Source organism: Rhineura floridana, chromosome 6 (genome assembly GCF_030035675.1).
Source record: "Rhineura floridana isolate rRhiFlo1 chromosome 6, rRhiFlo1.hap2, whole genome shotgun sequence".
NCBI lineage: Eukaryota > Metazoa > Chordata > Lepidosauria > Squamata > Rhineuridae > Rhineura > Rhineura floridana.
This window is the reverse complement of record NC_084485.1, coordinates 153367775-153392454: the sequence shown is the minus strand read 5'-3', so window position 1 is coordinate 153392454 and position 24680 is coordinate 153367775. Positions and strand designations below refer to the sequence as shown.

Below are 24680 nucleotides of genomic sequence, written 5' to 3'. Positions count from 1 at the left end.
GTGCTCTCAGAATATTAAGTGTAAAACACTAACATAGAGAGGAAGCTCATATGAACATGATTGAAGCTGGTGGAAGAGCCAGACACCACAGAGCTTAATGTGACAAGCTAGAGATGAAAAAAGCTAGTCTTGTTTACACACCATCAACCTTCTATTTAATACCTGACAGGCTTTTGACTCCCTCAGCTGACTCCCCATTAGGCAGGCGGTGGACTGATCAAATCACAAGGATGGATCTTTTAGCATTTACATACCTTCAAACCATTCAACCCAAGCTGCAATTATCATTTGAACAATGAATTGTTGGTAGGCTTGCTATTACTGTTCCCCTTATTCTGAATGCAGTGACATTCTGGATATGTGTTTTAATGCATAAGGCTAGTACCACTTGCTCTGAAACTCAGGGAGAATGTGGAGAAGAAGCCACATTCATAGAAATAAAAAAGAAAAAACTTCTTTTGTTTGAAAAAGCACATTTCTCCCTCTAATTGGGAAACATCTGGCAAAGATTCAGAAACCAGAGAGACACTGGGCTGCACTATGTACCAGTCAAGGTGGAGGACGAATTTAAGGATACATATAGAGGCTGGATCTGGGGTGGGTTTTTTCTTCTGTTATTGGGTGAGCTGGACTTCCCCTGCCTTTGCTCTCCAAATGGCCCACACGTTTGCCTCTGAATCCAACACTGATTTCCTTTGTGCTCCTTCCCCCCCCCCCGGCTTCATGTTGGCTATCTGTCTTTTTAATTATTATTTTCAAGCACTTTGCAAGTAAGTTATCTGCTTTTTTTTGTACCTTCTTTAGCTAAAATAATGAAAACTGGGGTTTCCCTGAGCACTAGAGAAGGCTATACACGTTCCCAAAATAGGTTGATTTCTGCTCCACAGTGGGCTCACCACTTAAATTATGAACATCCGGATTCACCCTAATGTTTGCTTTGGCTGCTTCCACATTAGGACCCTTTAGCACCACTGAAGCATTGCTGTTCTGCAGCACACACACACACATAATTAAAGTGGAGGTTTTATACAGCAGTTTAGTGCCATATTATCTAGCAATGACTCTCCCCATGGCCAAGATCCTGCCACAGTGTATCCTTCAAAGTAAGTCCTGTTCATGAAGTCCTCGGCAACTTTAATAAGAAGTTTCCCTCTAATTTCTTTCTGTTCAGCATGGTTGGGTCATTTAACTAACCCTAAGTAGTCATTTCCCGTTTTATGCAAGGTGTTGTTGCTAATTACTAGTTTCCTCTCAATGCTTTATTTTTTTTTAGTGCAAAATAATGCTGACATCCTGCTTCACTTCTGATGTGGCCATGTTTACATTCCATTAGGACAACTGTGCTGCTTATAACCCAGACAGTTACTGGCAGTCCAATCATAAACAGAACATACACAAATTTACTTATCACAGAATTTTCTGACAACAGAATTTGGATTTCCTTGCCAAGAATGTCGGGCTTTAATTGCAGAGCATATGGAGCCCTGTGACCCAATTTAAATCTAGGAGACTTTATTCATTCATTCATTCCAACTGTTCACTTATTTATTATGCTAGGCTTTCCTTGTACCCAAGACGGCTTTCAAACTACTTTAAAGCCACAAAATCCTAAAGGCAAATCTAAAAGAGCAATTTAAATGCACATTTTTTAAAAAATCAAATAGTCAACTCATATACACAGGGTACATCTCATTGGGGGGGAGCAGAAGAGACACTGGGTTGTATCCAGTGTTATCATGCTCAAACCACTTAAATGAATGGATGTGACTAACTTATGTCCATTGATTTCAATGGGTCTACTCTGAGTAGAACTTAGTTGGATACCCACTGAGTCAAGGGGCTTCTTCCTATAACCTCTGGACTCTGCCTCAAAAGGCCAACCTTCAGGATTTGATAAGCTTTCAGTTCCAATTCCCTCGGAAGTAGGGGTGGAAGCTTCTGTTCATTTTGGTTATTTCTCCTTTTTGCAATCTTAAATTTGGTTTTCCACTTTTGGCAGCAAACTGTTTTAAAAGAAAAACCTCATGAAAATTCTTCAGCATTTTAGTGCGAATTTCTCCTAACACATTTGTCTACAGTTTTGTACATCATTTATACACACAGTTTTGCAAGCAATTCCTCATAATGCATTTTGTATGTTATTTTCACTAATATATTCATTTTTATGCACATTTCCCTCTAATATATGCATTTTTGTAAACACTGGTTTGAGAACTGCATTTCAAAATTTGGAGAAGTGTGAATTTTGAACAATCACTGTGTTTCAATTCCCATATTTTATTTATTTATTTATCTATCTATTATTTATTTGATTAACTTCCACCCTTCCTCCCAGTAGGGGCCCAGAAAGTGCGGATTTGATAGATACGGCTTTAAGTGCAAACTGAAACAAGTTTCTCCCCAGTTTCTACTTGTAAGTGCAACAGCCCTATAGTGATTTCATTTGCCAATCATTTTAGCTCTTATCCAGGTTAAGGCATGGTTTATTTTACCTTACACTTTCTAGAAAATTTACCCAGTATTCAGAGGATGATGTTACTTTCACCAGCTTGTACTCCTCCACCTTCCCTTCTGGACCTGCTTCTTGGATATAAACCTTTATTGACCTTTTAGCTATGAAACATGATTGTCACTACACCGAAAAAAATTCCAGGGCTTTCAGCAGGAACAAGACTGACCACCAAGCAACCCACTGGCAAAGTGCACATTCTCCAGTGGCAAGCAGCAGCAGGTGTGGATGCTAAGGAAGAAGAGACAACAGGGAAATGGCAAAGGGAGAGAAAGTGTTCTTTTACTCACTTCTTGGGCTTTTCCTCTGAGCTTTCTGCAACGTGATACCCAGGCTTACACTTGTAGCGGCAAACAGAGCCCACATCATGATTCCCTTGCAAGCATTGGGGCACCAGCAGCTTAGCATTGGCAACCGGGCGTGGAGTGTCACACTCAAGCTTGCAGTAAGCTTCTGGGAGTGACCACAGACCATCCTCCAGGCAGGTCAGCCACTGACTCATTCCTGACTCCAAGCAAAAGAAAGGAAGGAAGAGAGAAAAACAGCACCCACTCAGAATATTAGACAGAATTCTTTAGAGCAGGAATAGCCAATTAGTGGCCTATAGGCTGCATTCCTCCTCGCGTGATTTCCCCCCAATCTCTCATCAGCAAACACCACATTCGTTTCCTAGAAGGTGCAAGCAAGGTAGGAAGTCATGTTGCTTCTCTCACTCACAGTCTGGTTTGGAAAACGGGTATCTTTGACCAAGGAGCTGGGAAAGAGGAGCTGCCATTTTCTCTTCCCCCCCAATGTAGCATCATTCCAGGACATGGGGAGGGGGAGGTTATAGTGTCCCTCCATGGCAGCCACCATTTATTTCTTACAAAACAATAATACATGTAAGACATTTTGGGGGAAAGAAAATGGCAGCAACTACCTGGCCACCATTATAATGTGCTCTGCCATCACCACCTCAGGAGCAGCTAAAAGGATTAAAAAAAAAGACCTGCCCAGACCCCCAACTGCCAAAGTAAGCAAACCCAAACCTCAAGGAATGTATTCTGAAATTACTCCCCCAGTCCCCAACCTTTGAGCCAGCACTTCTCTTTGAGAACTTTCAGCTGAGATGTTCTTAATACACTCTACCATTACATATAGGGAAAACATTTTTTTTTACATGCATGCACTGCTGCAGAGGGAGAGAAAGCAATATTTTCCATTTTTATGGCTATTGGCTAGTTGTTTTACTGTTGATTTGAGCAAAGAGAGCGCCAGCAAGAAACTGTTCTGGGTTTCTGCATCTTATCTCCTCATAGACAGGACAATTCAACAAGCAGTGTGATAAATCCTTCACTATGTCCTCTCCTTAACTACAAATTCTTAAATTAAATGGAATGTTCCTGTAACAAACATCTGGAACTGCAAAGGGCATCTGATGTAAGTATAAAAAGGTCAGATCCCTGATAGGAACTTTTGTAAAATTTGTTATACAGCTCTTTATTATTAAAAGAGGGATGCTTTTACTTTTGAGAGCACAGAAAAGTTAGGCTACAGTCCAAACCCCCTTTGCAACAGGCTGTTCCTCTGCCCAGCTGGCCTCTTCTGGTACAAAGGTCCCCATTATATCCTCCAAACGCTCAGGTGGAAATATTACTGGCAGGATCCCTGCAAGTGGTCGCCCACTGAAAGCCCCATACTGGACATTCTAATGTGGTAGCTGATCTGGCCTGAGAATGGCTAAATCCTGAACCAGCCCTCAGAACCAGCCCTCACTGCCACCACCTGACGATATCAGGCCCCATTTGGACCCAACTGCCAGCATGGAACCGGTGCAGCAACTTGCTTACCCCACCTCCCACACAGAATGAGAGATGGTGTGGTGGCTCTGCTGCTCATCATGCCCCACCTGCAAGGCTGAGCTTTGGATTATATACCCTGTCCTGGATGGGGTTACACTCCCCCTAAAGGAGCAGGTTCGTAGTCTGGGAGTCTTCTTAGACTCTTCCCTTTCACTTGAGGCTCAAGTAGCCTCGGTGGCACGGAATGCGTTCTACCAACTTCGGTTGGTAGCCCAGCGACATCCCTATTTGAGCAAGGAGAACCTTACATCAGTTGTACATGCTCTGGTAACCTCGCGTTTGGATTACTGCAATGCGCTCTACGTAGGGCTGCCTTTGAAGACAGTTCGGAAGCTACAGCTAGTGCAAAATGCGGCAGCCAGATTGTTAACAAGGACCAAGCGGTCCGAGCACATAACACCTGTTCTGGCGCGCCTGCACTGGCTACCAATATGCTTCCGGGCCAGATTCAAAGTGTTGGTATTAACCTATAAAGCCCTATACGGCACGGGACCACGATACCTGTCGGAACGCCTCTCCCGATACGAACCGGCCAGCACACTACGTTCTACTACGAAGGTCCTCCTCCAGGTTCCGACTCACAGAGAGGCCCGGAGGGTGATGACAAGATCTAGGGCCTTCTCAGTGGTGGCCCCCGAACTGTGGAACAGTCTCCCCGAGGAGGTGCGCTTGGCACCGACATTGTTATCCTTTCGGCACCAAGTTAAAACCTTCCTCTTTTCCGAGGCATTCTCATTTTAATTTTAATTTAATTTTAATTTAAGCTAACTTAATTTTAAATTTGTTGTAATTGATTTTAGATTGTTTTATTTTTATATGTCCTTGTTGTATCATACTGTGTCTTTTATTGTATTTCTTGTGTTCACCGCCCAGAGAGCTATTGCTAGTCGGGCGGTATAAAAGTCAAATAAATAATAAATAAATAATAGTAATAATTATCCCGTTACTCTGCTGCAAGAAGTGTGTTAGCCATTGCTGGCTACAAAAACAAGAGACTTGTGAACAGCAATACACAAGCTCAGGGCTGGCGCCAGGCATGACTGAGCCCTTGGGAACCAGCCTGCCCCAGGCCCGCAGCACCATAACCCAACCCCCCCCCAAGGAAGCATGGACCTAATAAGCCTGCCACGCACCCCCCACCTCTCGTGTCATGTGAATGACATATGTGTGTAATGCGCATGCCTGCCATTAACCAAGATGGCGCTGGGGCATTAGCCCCTTAGAGAAGCCCCTGCCACCATCTTAGGTGATGGCAGGCATGCACCTCACAGCACACACAGCATTCACACTGATGGGAGAGATAGCTGGAGTATGTGGGGAGGCTAATTGAAGCCCACGTTGTCTGTATTGGGGGGGTGCCTGGGAGCTCCCTCTCCACGATCTGCAGCAAGGTCGGGTTGAAGGACCCGATCCCGCACTGGATCAAGTAACAGGAGCACCACCCTCCCACGCTAAGGATGGGCCCTTCATGATTTGAATATAACATACACATGGGAAACAAGCTCATCTCCTCAACAGAGATGTGTACAAATATGTGATGAGTTCATGCACTAATCATTACAGGGAAGACGTGCAAGTTCAAACATAACCCAGGAAGCACCAATATAGGATACATAAAGGCAAGAGCTTAACTTTCTGAAGCTCCAGTGTATCATCCAAAGCTATCCTGAGAGAGAATAGTCACTGAATGACACCAGCATACCTTGAAGCTTTGATGGCTTCATGCAGGCGAAGAAGCATCGCTTCATGAAGGTGGTCCCTTTAGGGCAGGAGAACTCTGCATACAGCATGTGTGATTGGTCTGGAAATTGGCAGTCAATGGGGTCACAAGTCACAGATCTGTCCCAATGTCCATAGTGACAAGTCAGCAGGATCTCTTTCTGCGAAAGAAAGAATGAACAAAAGAAAGAAAAGAATGAAAGAGCCACTGCTAATTTCTAATGTTTAAAAAATGGTATAGCAATGTGAAAGTTAAATTAGGGCAGGGGTGAGGAACCTCAGGCCTGGGAGGGGGGCTCCAGGCCTCTCTGTCTGGCCCACTGGACTCTCTCCAGGCCACAACCCCTCACCAGCCTGGTTTTGTACCCTCCTTGAGTGTTTTTGCCCGGCTGTAATGTGTCCTTGGAGTCTGATAATGCTCTTCCTTGCCAGAACGGAGGGTAGAGAGGCGTCTGTGAGTACGTGTAGAAACTAGCCAACTGTACACAGATGCAACTGACACCAATTGCTCCACTTTTCTCTCTGGTTCTGCCCATCCCAGGCATGTGCCCCCAAAAGGTTGCCCAGAACAGAACGCAGTCCACAGGCTGAAAAAAAGTTCCCTGCACCTGGCTTAGAGGCTTGGCTAGCAACTAACGGCAGAATGGTCAGCAATACTGGCCCCACTCACTGACTCACGTCTATGTGAGTAAAGGGATTTTAATCCTTCTACCCAGTGTGAACAGCAGCAGGTGCTTGCGCACAACTATTCCCTCCTTAGGTTTTCTACACCCTCTGAGACACAGGCAAAGAGGTTTTCATTTTTTACTATTAAGATGTGAGTTGTAGAGGATGTATTTTGGGATCAGAAGTTATGCCAGGGGCCAGATGGGAAGCTCCCTGGGGGTCAGCCTGAACCTCTGGGCTCCAGTCGTCTATTCTTATTTTACAGCATTGGTATTCACTTGGTGGCCTGCTCTTCATGTAAAATTGTTTCCCATCAGTCAAAAATCCAATACAGGGCTGGTGGCAGGCATTGTAAATCAATTTTAAAAAAGAGGCTTGGGCAATGATCCCACGCTCTCTCTCTCTGTGTGGGTGTGGGTGGGTGGGTGTGAGGGTGGGGTGAAGAAATCCACCCAGATCATTACATTCTGGCTATCAATCATGGTCATAGTTCTGGCATGACTTCTGAAATGAACCAGCAATCACTTAATGGTGATGGTCTGTCATGCACAGGCAAGGCTGAACTACACATAACATTAATGATGTGGTTAGCAATCATGTCTTGTATTTTTGAAAATTAATTCCCAGATTTTTTGGGGGGGAGGGGGAGTCTATTGAGATGGCAGCTTGTGGGGAAGTTGAGGGCTTTTCTCCCCCACAGAACTCTCTTTGAAATCACACACACACACCACACACAAGATGTTAACATTAGGAAAAAGCTAGTGTTGCCAATGCGAGTTCTTTTCCTAATGTTTACCACTATACCTGGGTGAATGGATATTCTTGATTTCATAGGGATTACAGCTGGGGAGGGAAGGCTCAAATCTCCTTTCCCCACGTGCTACAATTTCGATAATTAGGGGACTTTGCACCAGGTATTTAGTTGTTGTTTTTTTAAATCGCGTGATTGCTGATCACGTTGTTATCATTACTAATAGTTATGTCCTAATTTGCCTCCCTCATTTCAACTTCCCTGTTACATTAGCAGTGCCTCTTCCACAGCAAGGTGTAAGAACAGCAGAACTCAGAGCCACTGGTTTCTGCCAAGATGTTTCCCGCTTGATTGCCAAACGTGGAAATATTATACGAGGCAAGTTTACTTTTGCTTGGTTTATATTTTTTTTAAAAAATGTAAAGCATAAAGGACACTTTGTTTCACTCTAAGACACGGTGTGTGTCACAGAGACCTGCTGCCCAATCCAAGCTTCATCTGCCCACACATGGATTAAATGGAGGGCCGTATGATTAGTAATTGGAGAGGAGGGAGGGAAAGTGAGCACCAAACCACCTGGTTAGAACTACCTGACTTACTCTCATGCAATCTTCTAAGCCACTGACAGCCTTTCATAAATTTTGGGCAAGTATCCCTTGAAATTCTTTTAAAAACTTGCTTCCTTTTCCCCTAATAGTCAGACTGTCTTTTTAGTAGCAGGAACTAATTCAAAAGCCAACAACAACTTGCATAGCAAATATTTTAGTCAAAAGACTGCTTTAAAAGGCAGTAGGGGTGGGCCTTTGGTTGGCTGACAAATCCCATTACTGTATCTGTTACTCCATCCACACACCCTTTTTGCCTCTAGGATAGCAATTTGGGGTTAGTCATCACATTTTCAGGGACTAGATCTATCCCAGGGAGCTTCCAGCTGCTGATCTCAACAACAGATTGTAATCAATTTTTTAGTTTTTCACCCTCTTTATAACTCTTTATGCATGCTGTGGCAGGAGCAATGGGCAGCAGCAGAGGGGAGTAGGGAGAAGATCCAGGCATCTGGATCAAAAAGCAAAATAAAGATTGGAGGCCAAAAGGTCAGAATTCACTGAAGGAAAAAGAAAGGTGCACAAGATTTTTTTTTAATGGACCCCAATGCATTTTGAACTGAGAAGCATTATAAACGTAAACAATATAAAACTATATTACAAATCATTGATGTGCATTTTAATAACAAAACATGAAAACAGAACTTAAGATGTCACTTTCATAATTTTTATCAATAACAAAACAAAATTATAGAAGAGTACAGCCAAATTGTTTACCATTTTAATGTTTATCGTGGTTTACTTAATTACCATTGATGCTGGTTAAATAAATTGTATTTTTTATTTTTACTCACATTTTCATACCATAATTAAATATACAAAAATGGTATATAAATTGGTGGTCATTTTCCAATTTCGTTTTACTATTGAGAAAAAAGTTACGAGAGCAACATTTAAGTTTTCTTATGTTTCATTGCCAACAAAAAAACATTTTTTTTAGTTGCCAAGGATGCTTGAATGACTTAAGAGTATTTTGGGGGTGCTAAATCCAAAAATGACATGAGTTTTGCCGAATTGGCTCTAGTTTTTGAGATAATGGATACCCCTCAAATGACGATTGTATCCCAATACGACCTGTAGCTTCTGACATATGCAGCAGGGTTTGGTCTGTCTTTTTACTCTTGAACATTGTTTTGCAAGTTTATCCATTGCATATAATATCATATTGATACTTCTTTTTTTTGAAGAGGAATATGAGTTCATCAGGAAGAGGCTGCTTAAACAATCCTAATGCATTCTGCTACATTTGTGGCGATTGGCGAATACACTCTGCAAAAACAAAGAAAGAACATCACTGACTTTGTAAAACAAGCATATCTTGCTTATTTTGGAGTGAAGCTTGGAGATCAAGATAAGTCTTGGGCTCCCCATAAGGTTTGCAAAACCTGTGTAGAGTGCCTACGACAGTGGAAAAATGGAGAAAGGAAACGTTTAAACTTTGGTGTGCCTATGGTGTGGAGAGAGCCGCAAAACCATCACGATGATTGTTATTTTTGTGTTGTGAATGTGAAAGGCTTCAATCGCTACAAGAAACATAAGTGGGAGTATCCTGATTTGGACTCGGCAAGGCGACCTGTGCTACACAGCGAAGACATTCCCATACCAGTGTTTACCTCACTGCCTGACCTTCCATTGTCAGATGTTCAAGAAATGCTGGACGTGGAGTGTAGCACAGGTGGTAGCCCTGGAAGTGGATATGAAGAAAGCTTTTCAACACCTGAGCAGTTCTCCCAAAAGGAACTCAATGATCTGATACGAGATCTCAGTCTGTCAAAACAAGGATCTGAACTTTTAGCATCCAGGCTAATGGAAAAGAACTATCTACAGCCGGAAGCTAACGTAACAGCTTATCGGACAAGAGAGGAGGGACTTCTTCCATACTTCAGCCAAGATGAAGAACTTGTATACTGCAATAACATTCCTGGACTTCTTCTCCAAATGGGACTACTGGAATATCGACCAGAAGATTGGCGGCTTTTTATAGACAGCTCCACCAGAAGCTTGAAATGTGTTTTATTGCACAATGGTAACTGCTATGCATCTCTTCCAATTGCTCACTCAACAAAACTTAAAGAAGAATATGAAAATATCAAAATGGTCTTGCAGAAGCTCTGCTATCATGAGCACCAGTGGTCTATTTGTGTTGATCTAAAGATGGTGAACTTCTTGCTTGGGCAGCAAAGTGGATACACGAAGATTCTTGTCTCCAGAGGAACTTGGTTCTCCTAATAGTCAAAGGACTACCTTACCTCTACAAATCGACTCCTTTCCAAAGCAAAAACACTGTATCAACAATGAAGCAATTTATAGAGATGACGCTGGCTCTCTAAACTTAATTAGTGAACTCAATTGACAATGCTACTCTATACCAAATTGTGTTTACCCAATCTCCTCTGATGCCCCTATTTCTTACTGTAACGTCCCCACTTCAACCATCTCAGCTAAGTATCTTCTTCATTTTCTTTCGTGGAATATTGCAGGTTGGAATTCTAAGTTAACAGATTATGAGTGGATTTTGCATCTTCATAGTTATGATATTATTTTCTTTCAGGAGACTTGGATCACTTATGAACCCTTTTTAAATGGCTTTATTTCTTTACACCTCCCTGCAACGCCTTCAACGAACGGCAGAGCAAAAGGGGGTTTAGGGATTTTCATTTCGACCTCCCTGAATATTAAAGTATCCCCTATCCAGCCTCTGGAAGCCCTTGCGATGGCAGCTCTAATGGAAACCGATGTTCTTTCTATATTGCTTGTTAATGTTTATATGCCCCCCCAAACGGTTCGTGCTTCTATAGAATCTAATTGGGAACTGCTGGACCAGTATATTTTTGAACTCGAGAACTCCTACCCTAATGCAAAATTGATAATCATGGGAGACTTTAATGCAAGGATCGGCCCCAATAATGATTCATTGCTTTCCTCAAAACTATGGCGTGGTGAGGAATGTGATCATTCAGCCTTCCCTTACAACAGGAAATCGAAAGATCTGAAGATTAACAGTGCAGGAATCTGTTTAGCTCATTTTGTAGCCAGTCATCATCTGATTATTCTGAATGGTCTTGAGCAAGTTGATGACTGTGCAGAGTATACGTATATTTCTAATCTTGGAAGGAGTGCAACTGATTACGCACTAATCTCCCACACTCTAATTAATCTGATAGAAAAATCTGCCATTGGAACAAAATTAAATAGAGATCATCTTCCTCTCAATTTTTCTTGTTACACTCTTGAGAAGATGCGCTTATCTCACAATTACAATTCTACAGCAATTTTTCCTGCCTATCATAAGAGGTCCATCTGGACTTCTTCCTTAGCTTCCAGGATAGAAAAATATCTGACTTCTCCAAATACTATGGCCATTCGGTCTCATTTAATGAATTCTGATTCTTTAGATGAGCTCCTTAACACATATGATTCCTTATCCTCATCTCTTAATACTCTATTATCCCCACGGCAATCTAAACTCAATCTAGGTAAGATCGAGCGCCCCAAATGGTTCGATAAGGACTGTCTTTCTTTAAAACGCCAGCTAAGGTCTATCTATTTAAATTATCGCCAGCAACACTTGAGCCATCTCCCCCCAGTGTACTACTCAATTAAAAGAAAATATAAGGCAACTCTTGCATTTAAAAAGAACCTGGCACTCAAAGAGGAATGGAATAACCTTATCTGTGCATCTAGGTCCAAAAGCTCGATGAGTTTTTGGTCTATTATTTCGAAGACTTTTAGACCATTACCCTTAGCTATGTATACTATCTCTTCTCAAACTTGGGAACGTTATTTTACGTCCCTATATCAGAATGTCCGTTCTAACGATTTAATTTCCTTTTCGCCCTCCGATCCCCTTATGCTTCCCATTTGGTCGCCTGTTACTCAAACCGAAATAAGGGACTTGATTGTAGGGCTAAAAACAGGCAAAGCGCCAGGTCCAGACAATATTCCCGCTGAGCTCCTCCAAAAATTTCAAGATTGCTGGGCTCCATTACTTGCCAAGTTATTCACCAGATTTAATGAATCGGGACATTTCCCGACATCCTGGCAAGAAGCAATAGTTATTCCCATCTTTAAAAAAGGGAACAGAGATGATCCCTCTAACTATCGTCCTATTAGTCTTTTAGCAGTAATAGGAAAACTCTATGCTTCTTATTTGAAAATAAAACTTCAGTCCTGGATGGATGAACAAAACATTCTTGGCATGGAACAAGCAGGATTTAGAAAAGGTTTTTCTGCTCTAGATCACTGTCTTATCTTACACCACCTCGCGGGAAAATATAGCAAACACAAGGGTATCGGTTTGCATGTCACCTTTATTGATTTAAAGGCCGCATTTGACTCTATACCCCGCGATAACCTTTGGTCCAAATTATCTAAAACTACCATCGACAAAAGACTTCTTTTTTTTATTTATCAATTACATCAGCACACATCCCTTCAAGTTTGCTGTGGTAAGGATGGTGGTTTAACCAACCCCATCCCCACGTTTACAGGGGTGAGACAAGGCTGTATTTTAGTCCCCCTCCTTTTCAACCTATATTTAAACGATCTGAATGATCACTGTCTTTCCCATGATTTCCATATTCCCAAGATTGCGGCTGAGCGCTGTCCATTGCTGCTATATGCCGATGATGCCGTGCTCCTGTCCTTTTCGAAGATTGGCCTTAAACGTATGATAAAGGCGTTCATGACCTATTGCAATGAGAACCAATAACCATAAATTATGATAAAACTAAAATACTAGTATTCTCAAAACGAAGAATCTCTCCAGTCTGGACAATTAATGGCCATCAAATTGCCCAAGTTGCCCAATATAAATAACTAGGTATTATCTTCCATTCTTCTCTGAACTGGTCGAATCATATAAGAGAGGCGGTAACGAGAGCAAGGTACGCTATAAAGAGTTTGCTTCGATTCTTCTATTACAAAGGGGGTCGCTTTGTGCCAGCAATTATTAAGATATTTAAATATAAGATCATTCCCCAACTCTTATATGGAGTTCCTATTTGGATTCACTCTATGGACCCCACAGTTGAAGCGGTCCTTTCTATCTTGCTACGTCGTCTTCTAGGTGTCCCGAGATGTGTACCATCAGCGGCGCTTAGGCTAGAATGCGGGCTTACATCAATGGAATGCCAGGCCTGGTTAATGACTGTCAATTATTGGGTCAAAATATCATCTAACATTCCTCCGGGCCTTCTTTCTCTATACTGGAAAGACACCTGCCACTCCATTTGGAATAAAAAAATAGAATTAAAACTGCTGAGTATGCGCCTGTCCAAAGAATACTTAGTCTCTCATTCGCTCCCGTCTTAAGGATATTGATTACCAGACTTCAACTAGCAAGGCTTCGAAAACATGCTCCCCTCTGCATTTAAAATTAAATTTTGAATTTGGTAAGATTGCTCCTTATTTGTCTTTACTTACTGTTCCCAAATTACGTCAAGCCTTTTCCAAAGCTAGGTTCAATTCTTTAAACTCTGCGATCCTTGAAGGGAGATTTAGGGGGGGTTCCTTACGAACATCGAATTTGCCCCTGTGGCTCTGGTAATCTCGAAACCCTCCATCACTGTTTACTTTTCTGTCCCCTATATTCCCAGATTTGTAACAAGTTTCTTAAACCCATAATGCTGAATCTGCAATATAAACATAAACCTCCCAACGCCATGGTTGCCTATATTCTTTCTGGCTTAGATAAAGGAATTACCATCCGAGTTGCCAAATTTGTTTATGTGCCCCAGCTGATACGTGCTTCCATCTAATGTTGACAAAATGTAATGTTTTACCCAATTTGAGTTTTGTATATTACCTATGTATCACAGATTTTATCCTCTCTTTTTTTGTTTTAACCTGACTGTAACCTATTTTATGTGCTTCTATATATGGGTCCTTGACCGCAATTAATAAATAATAATAGTAATACACGAAGTACCCTTGTTTCATCTGCTTGTGGGATAGTAGAGCAAAGCGAGATCATTGGAAAAAAGTGACATGGCCTTCAAGGGAACACATGACTGTAGGTGCAGCGAACATCATTAACAAGCCATTGGTTGACAGAGAAAAAATCATTCTCGCACCACTCCATATCAAGCTTGGACTGATGAAGCAATCTGTTAAGGCCTTGGACAAAGATGGTGATTGCTTCAAATACATTTGTAGATCGTTCCTTGGACTGACTATGGAAAAACTAAAAGCAGGAATCTTTGATGGTCCTAAAATTCATAAACTCATCAATGATTTGAATTTCACTAAATTTATGAATGATATTGAAGCGTCTGCCTGGTGCAGTTATGTCTCAGTTGTCAAGAACTTCTTGGGTAACCACAAAGCAGACAATTATGAAAAATTGGTGCAAAACATGCTCACTAACTTTAAACATTTGGGTACTAATATGAGCATAAAGGTACACTATCTCCATAGCCACTTAGACAGATTTCCAGATAATCTTGGAGATTTTAGTGAGGAACAAGGGGAGAGGTTCCATCAGGATATAAAAGTGATGGAGGAAAGGTATCAAGGCAGATGGGACAGACACACGATGGCAGACTACTGCTGGAGCCTCCAACGTGATTGTCCTGATGCCCCACATAAAAGAAAATCGTATACACAGCGTTTTTCTATGCATTAATTGTGATTATCTGAATCAGCTTACTTTGTTTTAATGTTATTGTACTGAATACAACGCCATTAGGTATTTCATGTGTTTACTTTTGTATGATTTGAGACAGTTTCCATGTCATTTGTGGGTAGGCTATGCCTGACCATTAAATTTTTTGAATTTGTTATGTTTTTCAATGAGGGCATCCATTATCTCAAAAATTAGAGCCAATTGAGCAAAACCAATGCCATATTCGGAATCAGCGACACAAAGTTACCCTAAAATCGATCAAACATCATTGGCAATAAAATTAGTGTTGACCAGTTGCACAAATGGTTTGTATTATAGTTTATGTATTCATTACTCAGGGACTTTACAATAAAGTAATAATAATCCTGATGCACTTAGAGGTCTTTTTCCTTTTTCATTTCATTTATTTATTATTTGTTTTTCTTCATAAAAATGCACCCAAAACAACACTTTTCCCCTGTTGCATCAGAATTCATTGCAAGTGAGCCGGCAAGGAGATCAAGTAGAGGTGACAGGAAACAGGAAGTTGTGCAGAGAAGACTAGGGAGGCTGAGGAGTGGCTTGCAGGGCCAAGATAGGCAGGAGAAAGTCTAGAACAGGAACAAGGAGGCATACCTGTTAAGTGGCTTATTGCAAAGACAAGGAATTCAGATGAAGGAGAAGCAGTAGGAGGTATCACCATGATGAAGAGGGGATGGAGTGAGAAGAGTGAGTAAAGCTACTTGAACTCTAGGAGATTCACTGAGCCCACCAGATGTTCAGTCGCTCCAGGAGATAGAGTCCAGCTTCATTCTTGGAAAGTCCCTCTATTGCTTATCCAGATAAATTACTTATGAATTGTAGTACTTGTTTTCTCATTGCTTTTTTTACCCAGTGTTATGCCTTCCTGCTGCGTTTACAAATGATTTTATAAGTTACACATTTTGCCAGTCACTTTTCTCTTTCAGGTAATTAACAAATGGCATATAAATGCACAATTCCCTATATGGATCCTTGGGGCATCCTATTGAATGTGTATCTCCATAGTTCTTGTGACTTGATCTGAATGAAAATCAAGTCAAAACAGTAGGAAGTTAATTATCCAGTGATTATGGACCATATTAGCAATCCTTACCATCTATATAGCATTTTCAAAGTATTTCATGCAGATTATCCCAGAGGTAGGCTATCATCATCATCCCTATACTGCAACTAGGGCACTGTGGATGAGAAACAGTGGCTTGCCAAATCCATCTGGTGAGTTCATGACAGTAGCAAGATATAAGTCAGGAACTTCCTAGTTCACAGATACATTTCTTAACTACTTGTACAGGCCGGGGGGGGGAATATATAGCTATATATAGCCCGGCCTATACACTACTGTACTACACTAGGGCTGCAATCCAATATACACTTACCTGGGAGTAAGTTCCATTGAACCCAGTGGAGCTTACTTCTGAGTAGACATGTATTGGATTCAGTCTCGATCTATTAACTCTTCAGGTTTATTTTATTATTTATTTATTAAATTTATATCCTGCCCTTCCTCCAAGAAGGAGCCAAGGGTGGCTCTGGCTCACTCAGTCATACATCAGAGATTAATTTGGCCTAATGCATGACTAAATACAGAGAAACCAAAATCTGGCACAAGGAAAACTCAGTTTCTGCATTCAGAGTAAATTCTGCAAATACTTATAATTTGCAGGAAGTTGTTTTGTTTCCATCCCCAATCTGTTTTTGCCAAACATTGAAATATTTTGGGCAAGGAGCAGTTGTGGTAGTTGGAGAAAAAGCATGGAAAACTGAGGGAGAATGAGGTCAATCAAAAGCAATGATCATAACTGCAGGCTATTTGAAAAAGGATCCAAAGCTGTACAGACCACCAAAGCTACACCAGTTGAATGATCTGCTGAAACTTAGCTACAGGTCTTCAAACATATCTTTAAAACTGTGAAGTCTACACATTTTTTTCCTCTCTCCCACACCCAGTGTGTATTAAGGACTCTGAAATGACATGAAACAGCAGTCTTGCCAAAGCTTAAGCAGGCCTTAGCTTTGTCAGGGCTTTGATTGGAGACTAACTAGGAATTCTGTGCATGCTACCTTGTAGTCCCCCATGGAAGAAAGATGAGATATAAATGAAATAAAAACATAACATCACAATGATAATCATAATGATGATGTTACTATTGCAGTCCATTTGTGGACCATAGCTCTCAAAGACTTGAGCACCGTGACCCACCCATGCAACGGGTTCCTCTTCCTTCAGCTACCCTAACTCCAGGTTCCCTTGTCTTTAACTTCCTTGCCTCTTAGGGCCTCTTCCCATGAAACTTTTCAATCCCTTGCCCAAAAAACTGTTCCTGACCATCAATCTTTGTAAAGGATTATTCTAAACCAGTAGTGGCACTTGTGGTGGGGCAAAGCCTCCCTGCCAATACCAACGTTGCTGCTGTTTACCTGGACAGAGCTAGCGTAGGGGCAAGGTTGAGGCTGTATTGGTGCACCAGTGGAAGTGTTTAACTGGCAGTGGCAGCCTCACAAGGCTCACCTGCATGGCCCTAATTTTGTTGCTGTCCCACCCAGGCAAGCTGTAGTGATGCCAGTATTGCAATGGCAGATCCCCCTCTCTGCACGAGCCACTACTCGCCTTAACTAGGCATTTGCTTCAGATGACAATGCTTGCTTATTGAGAATATTTTAGAAATGGCAACTTTCCTCAGGAAGCAGAATGTTCATGAATATTCCACATCACCCCACCAGCTCAGCGAAGAAATGCCTAAGGCTTCCTCACTGCAACCAGCACCACCACTCATGAAACATTGCCACAAAATCCCTAAGAGCTATAAAGTACTGATATATATACAATGGGAAGAAGAAATGCCTAGAAGGAATTGATTGGACTGATTGGTCAAAAAGTCCCCATCTGACATGGTAGATTAAAAATTCTCTTTCATTGAAGCACATCTGGAACAATATCATGACTCCATGTACTCACCTGTCCTGGGCGCAGCAACTGCCCATGACTGGCATGGAGAACAAACCCCTTCCCACAAGTAACAGCACATTCCACATGCTCCTGACTGCTGGAAGTGCAGTTGACAACAGCAGCATGATGGATAAATGGCAGCACACAGCGGCTTTGCTCTCCGCAGGTATGTTGTGTGCAGCTGTGAGGAGAGAAAGAAAAAGAAAAGAGAAAAAAATGCATCTTCCTGCATTGCAGGAGATGCAACATCCTCCTCCTGGCATTATGGCAAAATGGGCTTGGCGCAAGGGAACATAGAACAGTAAGTCTGTCAAAACTAAGCTGCTACTTCTCCTAAGGCTGGCTTTGTACTATAGAACTATCATTACTATAGTAATGATAGCCTCTCATGGCCAGCAAGGCATGAGTTGTTGGTGGAGGGAGAGGACAGCAGTAACACATTTGATATAAAAAGCATCAGAGTAAAATGTATATGCCTCAACATTCAAAAGGAGGCATTTATTAATTTATTTATGACAGTTTTATACTGCCCTTCATTAAGAACGTTTACAGTTTACAGATAATATAATCAAATCTACATTAAAAAGAGCACATTAAAACAATAAAATACATAATATCAAAAGTAGCTAAAATAAATGCTAAAAGCTTGATACTAACAGCCAGCAAATGCTTGGGCAAATAGATGGCTCTTTAATAAGCACCTAAAACCAGTCAAGGTTGGTAACTGTCATGTCAAGGGGGAGTTCATTCCAGAGGCTGGGTGCCACAAAAGAAAAACCTCTCCCTCTCATTGGTGTAACACGGATTTGCAGAACAACCAGGAGGGCCTAATCTCAATGAATGAACAGGTCTATGCAGGCAAAGGCATTCTCTCAGGTAACCTGGTGCTAACTTGTTATGGGAAAGGACTTAAGTTTTGATGGATTGAACCCATAATACTTTACATTAAACTAGTTAGCATAATTTACTGATTTAAGCCAGAGATGCCAGTTTCTAAATACCAGGGAGTGAGGTGAAGGGATGATTCCACACTTCAAATTGTGGAAGTGTGTTTTGATGCATAAATCAACCCCCTTGCAAGAGGATGGTGTCTTGTGAAGCCCTTCCATAAGGGTTATTACTTAAAAGTATATATGTACTATCACAGCCTTTCCCAACTAGTGGGCCACCAGGTGTTGTTGGACCACAACTCCCATCAGCTTCAGCCAGCATTGCCAATGGTCAGGAAAGATGGGAATTGTGGTCCAACAACATCTGGTGGCCCACTAGTTGGGAAAGGCTGTACTATCACTTACAGCAGGAGTGGGGAACCTCTGGCTCACAGGTGAAACTTGGCCCACAAGGACATTTTGGGGAAGTCACACCCACCTGCCCTACACCTGACATCATACATCAGGTCTGGGGCCAGTAACGGCGGAGTTTCAAAGGATCAACCAGGAGTTTAAAGTGGGCTCCTGATTGTTCCTTTGCTGGAGTAAGGTGCACTCTCAACCACCCATCAGTTGATGGGTAGTAGGAGTGTGCCTTGCTCAAAGAAGGGGAAGCGGTTTCCATTCAATGGAAATCACTTCTCCTTCCCAGTGCTGCTCTTTGAAGCCACGGGGGGGGGGGTCCTTTGTACCTCTGACATTGGAGTTGGAAAGGAGCAGCACAGAGAGGCTCACATAATATAGGATTGGCAACACTCCTTGTGCTGTGGTTCTCAAGCCTGGGAACCCTGCACAAGGGATTTTGACAGGTAGAAGTTGGCTTGCAGGATGGAGCCAAATAACAATCTGGCTCACAGAGCCAAAAAGGTTCCCCACACCTAACAGAGAGGGCTTCACGAGAGGATCATCTCCTTGATCACACTGAGGCCAAAATACTTAATGAAAGATAGAAGCAACATGGAAGTATGGAATATGTGTATGACTCAGTTCAATCATAATCTTGGAAGCTTAACTATAATTTGTAAGCAAATCAAGGTTTGTAATTGGCTGGAATCAGAAGTCCAGTTTGAAGTGTATTTCCAAACTAGTTTGTGCAGTCTAGAGTTTTGAGTGATGACTTAATTAATAATCTATTGATACAGCCACCATGGAGATGAGAGTAAGTAGCTTTAAACTTTGGTTTACCTGTTGTACATTTGGAAACAGAAAGCATTGTTTAGATTCTGTCCATGTCTTGGCATGATATTTTATTTAGCTTCTCCAACACTTTAGGGATGCAGTGTTTAGTCATTTACTCCACTAGAGTAATTTAAAATGTTTTGATCATTAAGAGTGTATTTTTAAAAGCTATTTATTTTTAATACAAGTTCTTAAAAAGTAAGAACATTATTTTAGAAACAGTATTTTTTCTTTTCTGTCCCACTGGAAGGAATACCACTTCTAATATGGTAGTTACCATGATGTTTGAACAGTCTAAAAATAATTGATCTTGACATAAGGGATAATGGTGAGCACCACCTGTCGGCTATGCTTTAATTTGGATTCCTGCATTAAGTAAGGGGTTGGACTTGATGGCCTTATAGGCCCCTTCCAACTCTATGATTCTGTTCTATGATTCTATGAAAAAAAAGAGGAAGTTCTGGAGTGGCAAGCAGGCAGAGGATCTGCCCAGTTTCAGCTTAGCTATGGACAGCCACAATGGATCCCCCATGGATCCAAAACATATGTGCAGAAAGAGCAGTGCCAAGCCTTGAAGTCCAACAAAGGACTGGAAAGGAACAGACTATTTTTTAAAGGGGTTTTTTTGGGAAGGGGGAGGGAGGCAAAGACAAGTGGTAAGAAAAAGGACCACAAGGAAAAATATTTCCTTTCTCCCTACACGCAGACATGTTTATGAAGTGATAAATGGTTTTAGGGCAGCTGCTAAAATTTCTTTCACTATTTTACATTTCCATTTGTTTCTTGTTAATATATATTTTACAAGCACATGTGTTTGTCAAATTATTTAGCTTCTGGGGCCTTTAACAAGTATCAAATGCAACACAGATCCTTCCCCTCGCACCCACCACACTCATACTTCCTGGAATAAAACTATCACACATGCACACAATGTCATATATAGTTGCCTGAATCCCTGACTGCATCTGCCTGAATACAGTCCTTCAATCACAGGATGGCCATAAGCCTGTATAAGACCCAGCTCTAGGGGTTTTGTGGCACCTTAAAGCTTAAAAATGTATTATAGCAGAAGCTTTCACAGTGTTTTAAGTTCTAGAGCAGTGGTGGGGAGCCTTTAGCCCACGGTCCTAATTAGGCCCACCTTTGCTCAAGATACCATTTGATCAGATGCAACAGAGAACTCTCCTACAGCAGGTAGGATGTCCGCAGTGGAAGGGCCTCTGTGCCTTGCTCATGCCATCAGGTGGTAAACAGGTCCTCTCAACTGTGAAAGGACATGGCCAGGTTTGGGGCCAGGTTATCTGAAAGATTTGCCCTGTTCCTAAGATCTTCATGGGAGTATCCCCTTCGGAATGAAGTAACTGGTTACTTGGCAGAGGGCCTTTTCAGAGGAGGTGTCTCCCTTATGGAGTGCCCTCCACAGAGAGGCTTGCCTAGTGCTCATGTTGTTGCCTTTTAGGTGCCAGGTGAAGACCTCCCATGCCTTTTCATGGGTATACTCATCTTAGATTCTTGCATGAAATTATTCCCCTGCTGGATTTGTATTGATTTTAAATTGTTTTTAATCTGCTATATCTATGCTGGTTTTTAGATGTTTTGTTGCTGTTTGCAGTATTAGTCTCACACAGGGGGTTAGGGATGGGTTTGTCAGTTACACGGCCACGCAAGGTTACCCTTATATTTACATACTATTATATAATGGTTCTTTCCTCCACTGGCTGTTTTTTTCAGTCTTCCAAATCACTGAATGAGTTCTCAATCCCCAGAAATATTCAAATGGGATGGTTCTTTTGCCTGGGCCCAATTGTTCCAGCTGGTGTGTGTACTACAATGGGTAGCTTCTTGCTCCATTGTCGTGACCCCATTTGCTTCTCTCCATCAGTGTTAAAACAAAGGACTAAGGATGTCATGAATAATCAAATAAGGGCATTGGTAAAATGAGCCTCTCTATTTTACTCATGAATAGGTACAGGACAAGCTCAACTTGCATCTCAAGTGCCTGCTATCACCTTTGCCCCTTCCTTCTCCTATTGCCCCCAAAGGGACCACCGAATTTACTTAGGGAAGGAGAAGGAGATGGTGATTCTGGCAAAGGATATCCCATGCAGGAGGGGGCTAGGATTACAAATTTCAGCATCCTTGGCAGGAACATCCATGTCAATTTCCATCAGTGCAGAGCCATGCATTTCCCATTTCTATTGTTTCCTATTTCCATTTTTTAAAAAGAAATTTACTATTTCTTTTACTTTTAATGGCATGTAAACACTGGTTTTCTCTATATCAATTTTATCTTTTAATGATGACCTTGTGTTTCACACTAAATCCACCACACTTGCTCCAGTTACATGCATCTTTAAATATGAATGCCCCATAAATACTGGGGTTCTTTTCAATGGGGCATATAAAGGTATCCCTAGCGGTCTGGTTCATACAACTGAGGTGGTGGTTGTTATTTGATTTATTACCTGCCCTTCACCAGATGGTCTCACAGCGGGTCACAATATAAAATACACTACTAAAAACAGTTTTTAAAAATTACATTCACAACTAGAGAAGGTCCTAAAAATATATCTCTCAAATGTCAAAAGCCAGGATGAAGAGGTGTATCTTCAACATATAATGGAAGCTGTATAATGAAGGTGCCAGATGGACCTCTGTGCGGAGGGAATTCCACAACAGAGAATGCCCTCTCCCTTGCCACTCCCCCCACCAAATGTCTGAGGGTGGCAGAACTACCAAGAGGGCCCTCTCTGCCAATCTCAATTCACAAGACAGCCTGTAGAGAAGGAGGAGGTCTTTCTAATATTTGGGGCCTAAGTCATGTAGGGCTTTAAACACAAGCAGGAGCATTTAAATTGGGCCCAACAATGAATTGGTTTATTGGTTATATGAGATCAAAATGGAACCCAAGTCAATAATCTGGCTGCTGTATTTTGGACCAGTTGAAGTTGTCTTCAAGGGCAGCCCCACGTAGACCACATTGCAACTATCCAGTCTGGAAGTTGCCAGAGCATGGAGTACCATGGCCAAGTCATCTCTTCTAAAAGGGCCATAGTTGGTGAACCAGCCAGAGATGAAAATAGGAACTCCTAGCTACCAAGGCCACCTGAGCCTCCAGCGACAATACTGGATCCAGGATGTGGATCTGATGCTTCCAGGAAAGTAAAACCCCATCCAGGACAGGTCATCTCCCTTCATCCCAGACTTGATAACTCAGGATACACAAGAGCTCTGTCATTTCAGGATTCAGCTTCAATTTATTGGCCCACATCCAGCCCATCACTGCTTCCATGCACTGGTCTAATATCTCAACAACTTTCCTGATTCAGATAGAACAGAGAGACAGAACTGGGTGTCATCTGCATATTAATGACACCTCAGTCCAAATCTCCTGAAGACACTTGCCAATTAAATATTATTAAATATATTAAATAGCATGGGGGACAAGACAGAATCCTGCAGAACACCACAAGATAACTCTCATGGTGCTGAACAACAGCCTCCCATAACTACTTTCTGGAAATGCCCTGGAGGTAGAGCAGAACCACTGAAGCACAGTGCCCCCAATCCCCACTTCCTGTAATGCTCAAGAAGGATACTGTGATCAACAGCATCCAAAGCTGTCAAGAGATCAAAGAGAATGAGCAGGGTCTTACTCTCACCATTTCTCTCCCAGCAAATGTCATCAACCAGAGCGACCAAGGCAATTTCAGTGCTATGACAGGGCCTGAAGCCAGACTAGAATAGATCCAAGTAATCAGTTTCCACCAAGCATACCTGATGCTGGATCGCCACCAACCTCTCAAGCACCTTGCCCCAAAAGGGAGTATTTGCCGCTGGGCAATAGTCGTTCAACACTTCTGGAGCCAGGGAGGCCTTTTTAAGGAGGGGGCACACCTCTACCTCTTTCAAGGCAGATTATACTTCCCCTCCTCCAGTGAAGCCCTGATCACTCCCAGTCAATCCACTACAGTTAGCTGTAAGAAGCCAAGATGGGCAAAGGTCAAGGGAGCGTGTGGTCGGCTGCACTCCAAGCAGCTTGTCCACATCCTCAGACTGCAATAATCAAAAGTGATCCAGTACCGATGGAACAGAGTGTGCTCTGGATGCCTCCACTGGACTCGCTCTAACTGTGGCATTCACTCTGTCCAAATCTGAGTGACTTTGTTCCTAAAGTGGCTCACCAGAGTTGTGACAACAGGCTGCAAAGGGTGTCACAGCAATGCTCTCTTGGCCAGATGACAAAAGCCTATTCACCACTTGGAAAGGCTCTGCTGGGTAGCTTCTTGCGGAAACGATGGTGGCAGAGAAGTAAGCTTTCTTTGCTGCTGGCACTGCCACATGGTAAGTGCAGTAATGTGCCTTCACATGTATTTGGTCCGGTTTGGACTGAGATTTACACCACCTGTGCTCTAGCCATCGACTCTGCTGTTTCATTGCACACAGGAGGACCAAGGGGACCGACATGCTCCACAATGACAGTGGGGTATCTAGGTAAAGATGTGAAGGGCCAGAAAAAAACCTGGAAATGTTTTTGGGAAATTTGTTTTCTATTTTTCCCCCAAAGCCTTTGTTGTTGTTGTTCCAAAAAACTGGAAAAACTGAAGAAGGGTTCAATGCCTTCCTTTTACGTGAGCTTCCTCTTGTCGGCATAGTTGGTGAAACTGTTTCTTTCCTCTTGACTAGAGTGAGAGAAAGTACAGAGCAACAGAAATGAAGCAGAAACTGGCGGTGACAGAAAATGAGACATTAAATTTCATATAGTATTCTCCGAGTCTTGCTTTCCTCTTTTTCTCAGCTCTTTCTATGTAAATAAGTGCTTTGTGTCTGCTATACATTGTGGAGGACTGGAGGAGACATAATAATTTTCAGAATACATAATTATTTT

At 42.1% G+C, this 24680-nt stretch overlaps 1 protein-coding gene across 2 annotated transcripts in view; it reads right to left on the bottom strand.

Annotated features, from left to right (window-relative positions):
* The window catches only part of PAPPA2 (pappalysin 2), a 219636-nt gene that overhangs the window by 60207 nt on the left and 134749 nt on the right, over positions 1–24680 (bottom strand). For both annotated transcript variants that reach the window (XM_061634177.1, XM_061634178.1), the window contains 3 exons: positions 17694–17865; positions 6053–6230; positions 2800–3013 (listed from right to left, as the gene is read on the bottom strand). In XM_061634177.1, the coding sequence (XP_061490161.1) occupies positions 2800–3013; positions 6053–6230; positions 17694–17865 (564 nt within the window). The remainder of the gene's footprint in view (positions 1–2799; positions 3014–6052; positions 6231–17693; positions 17866–24680) is intronic.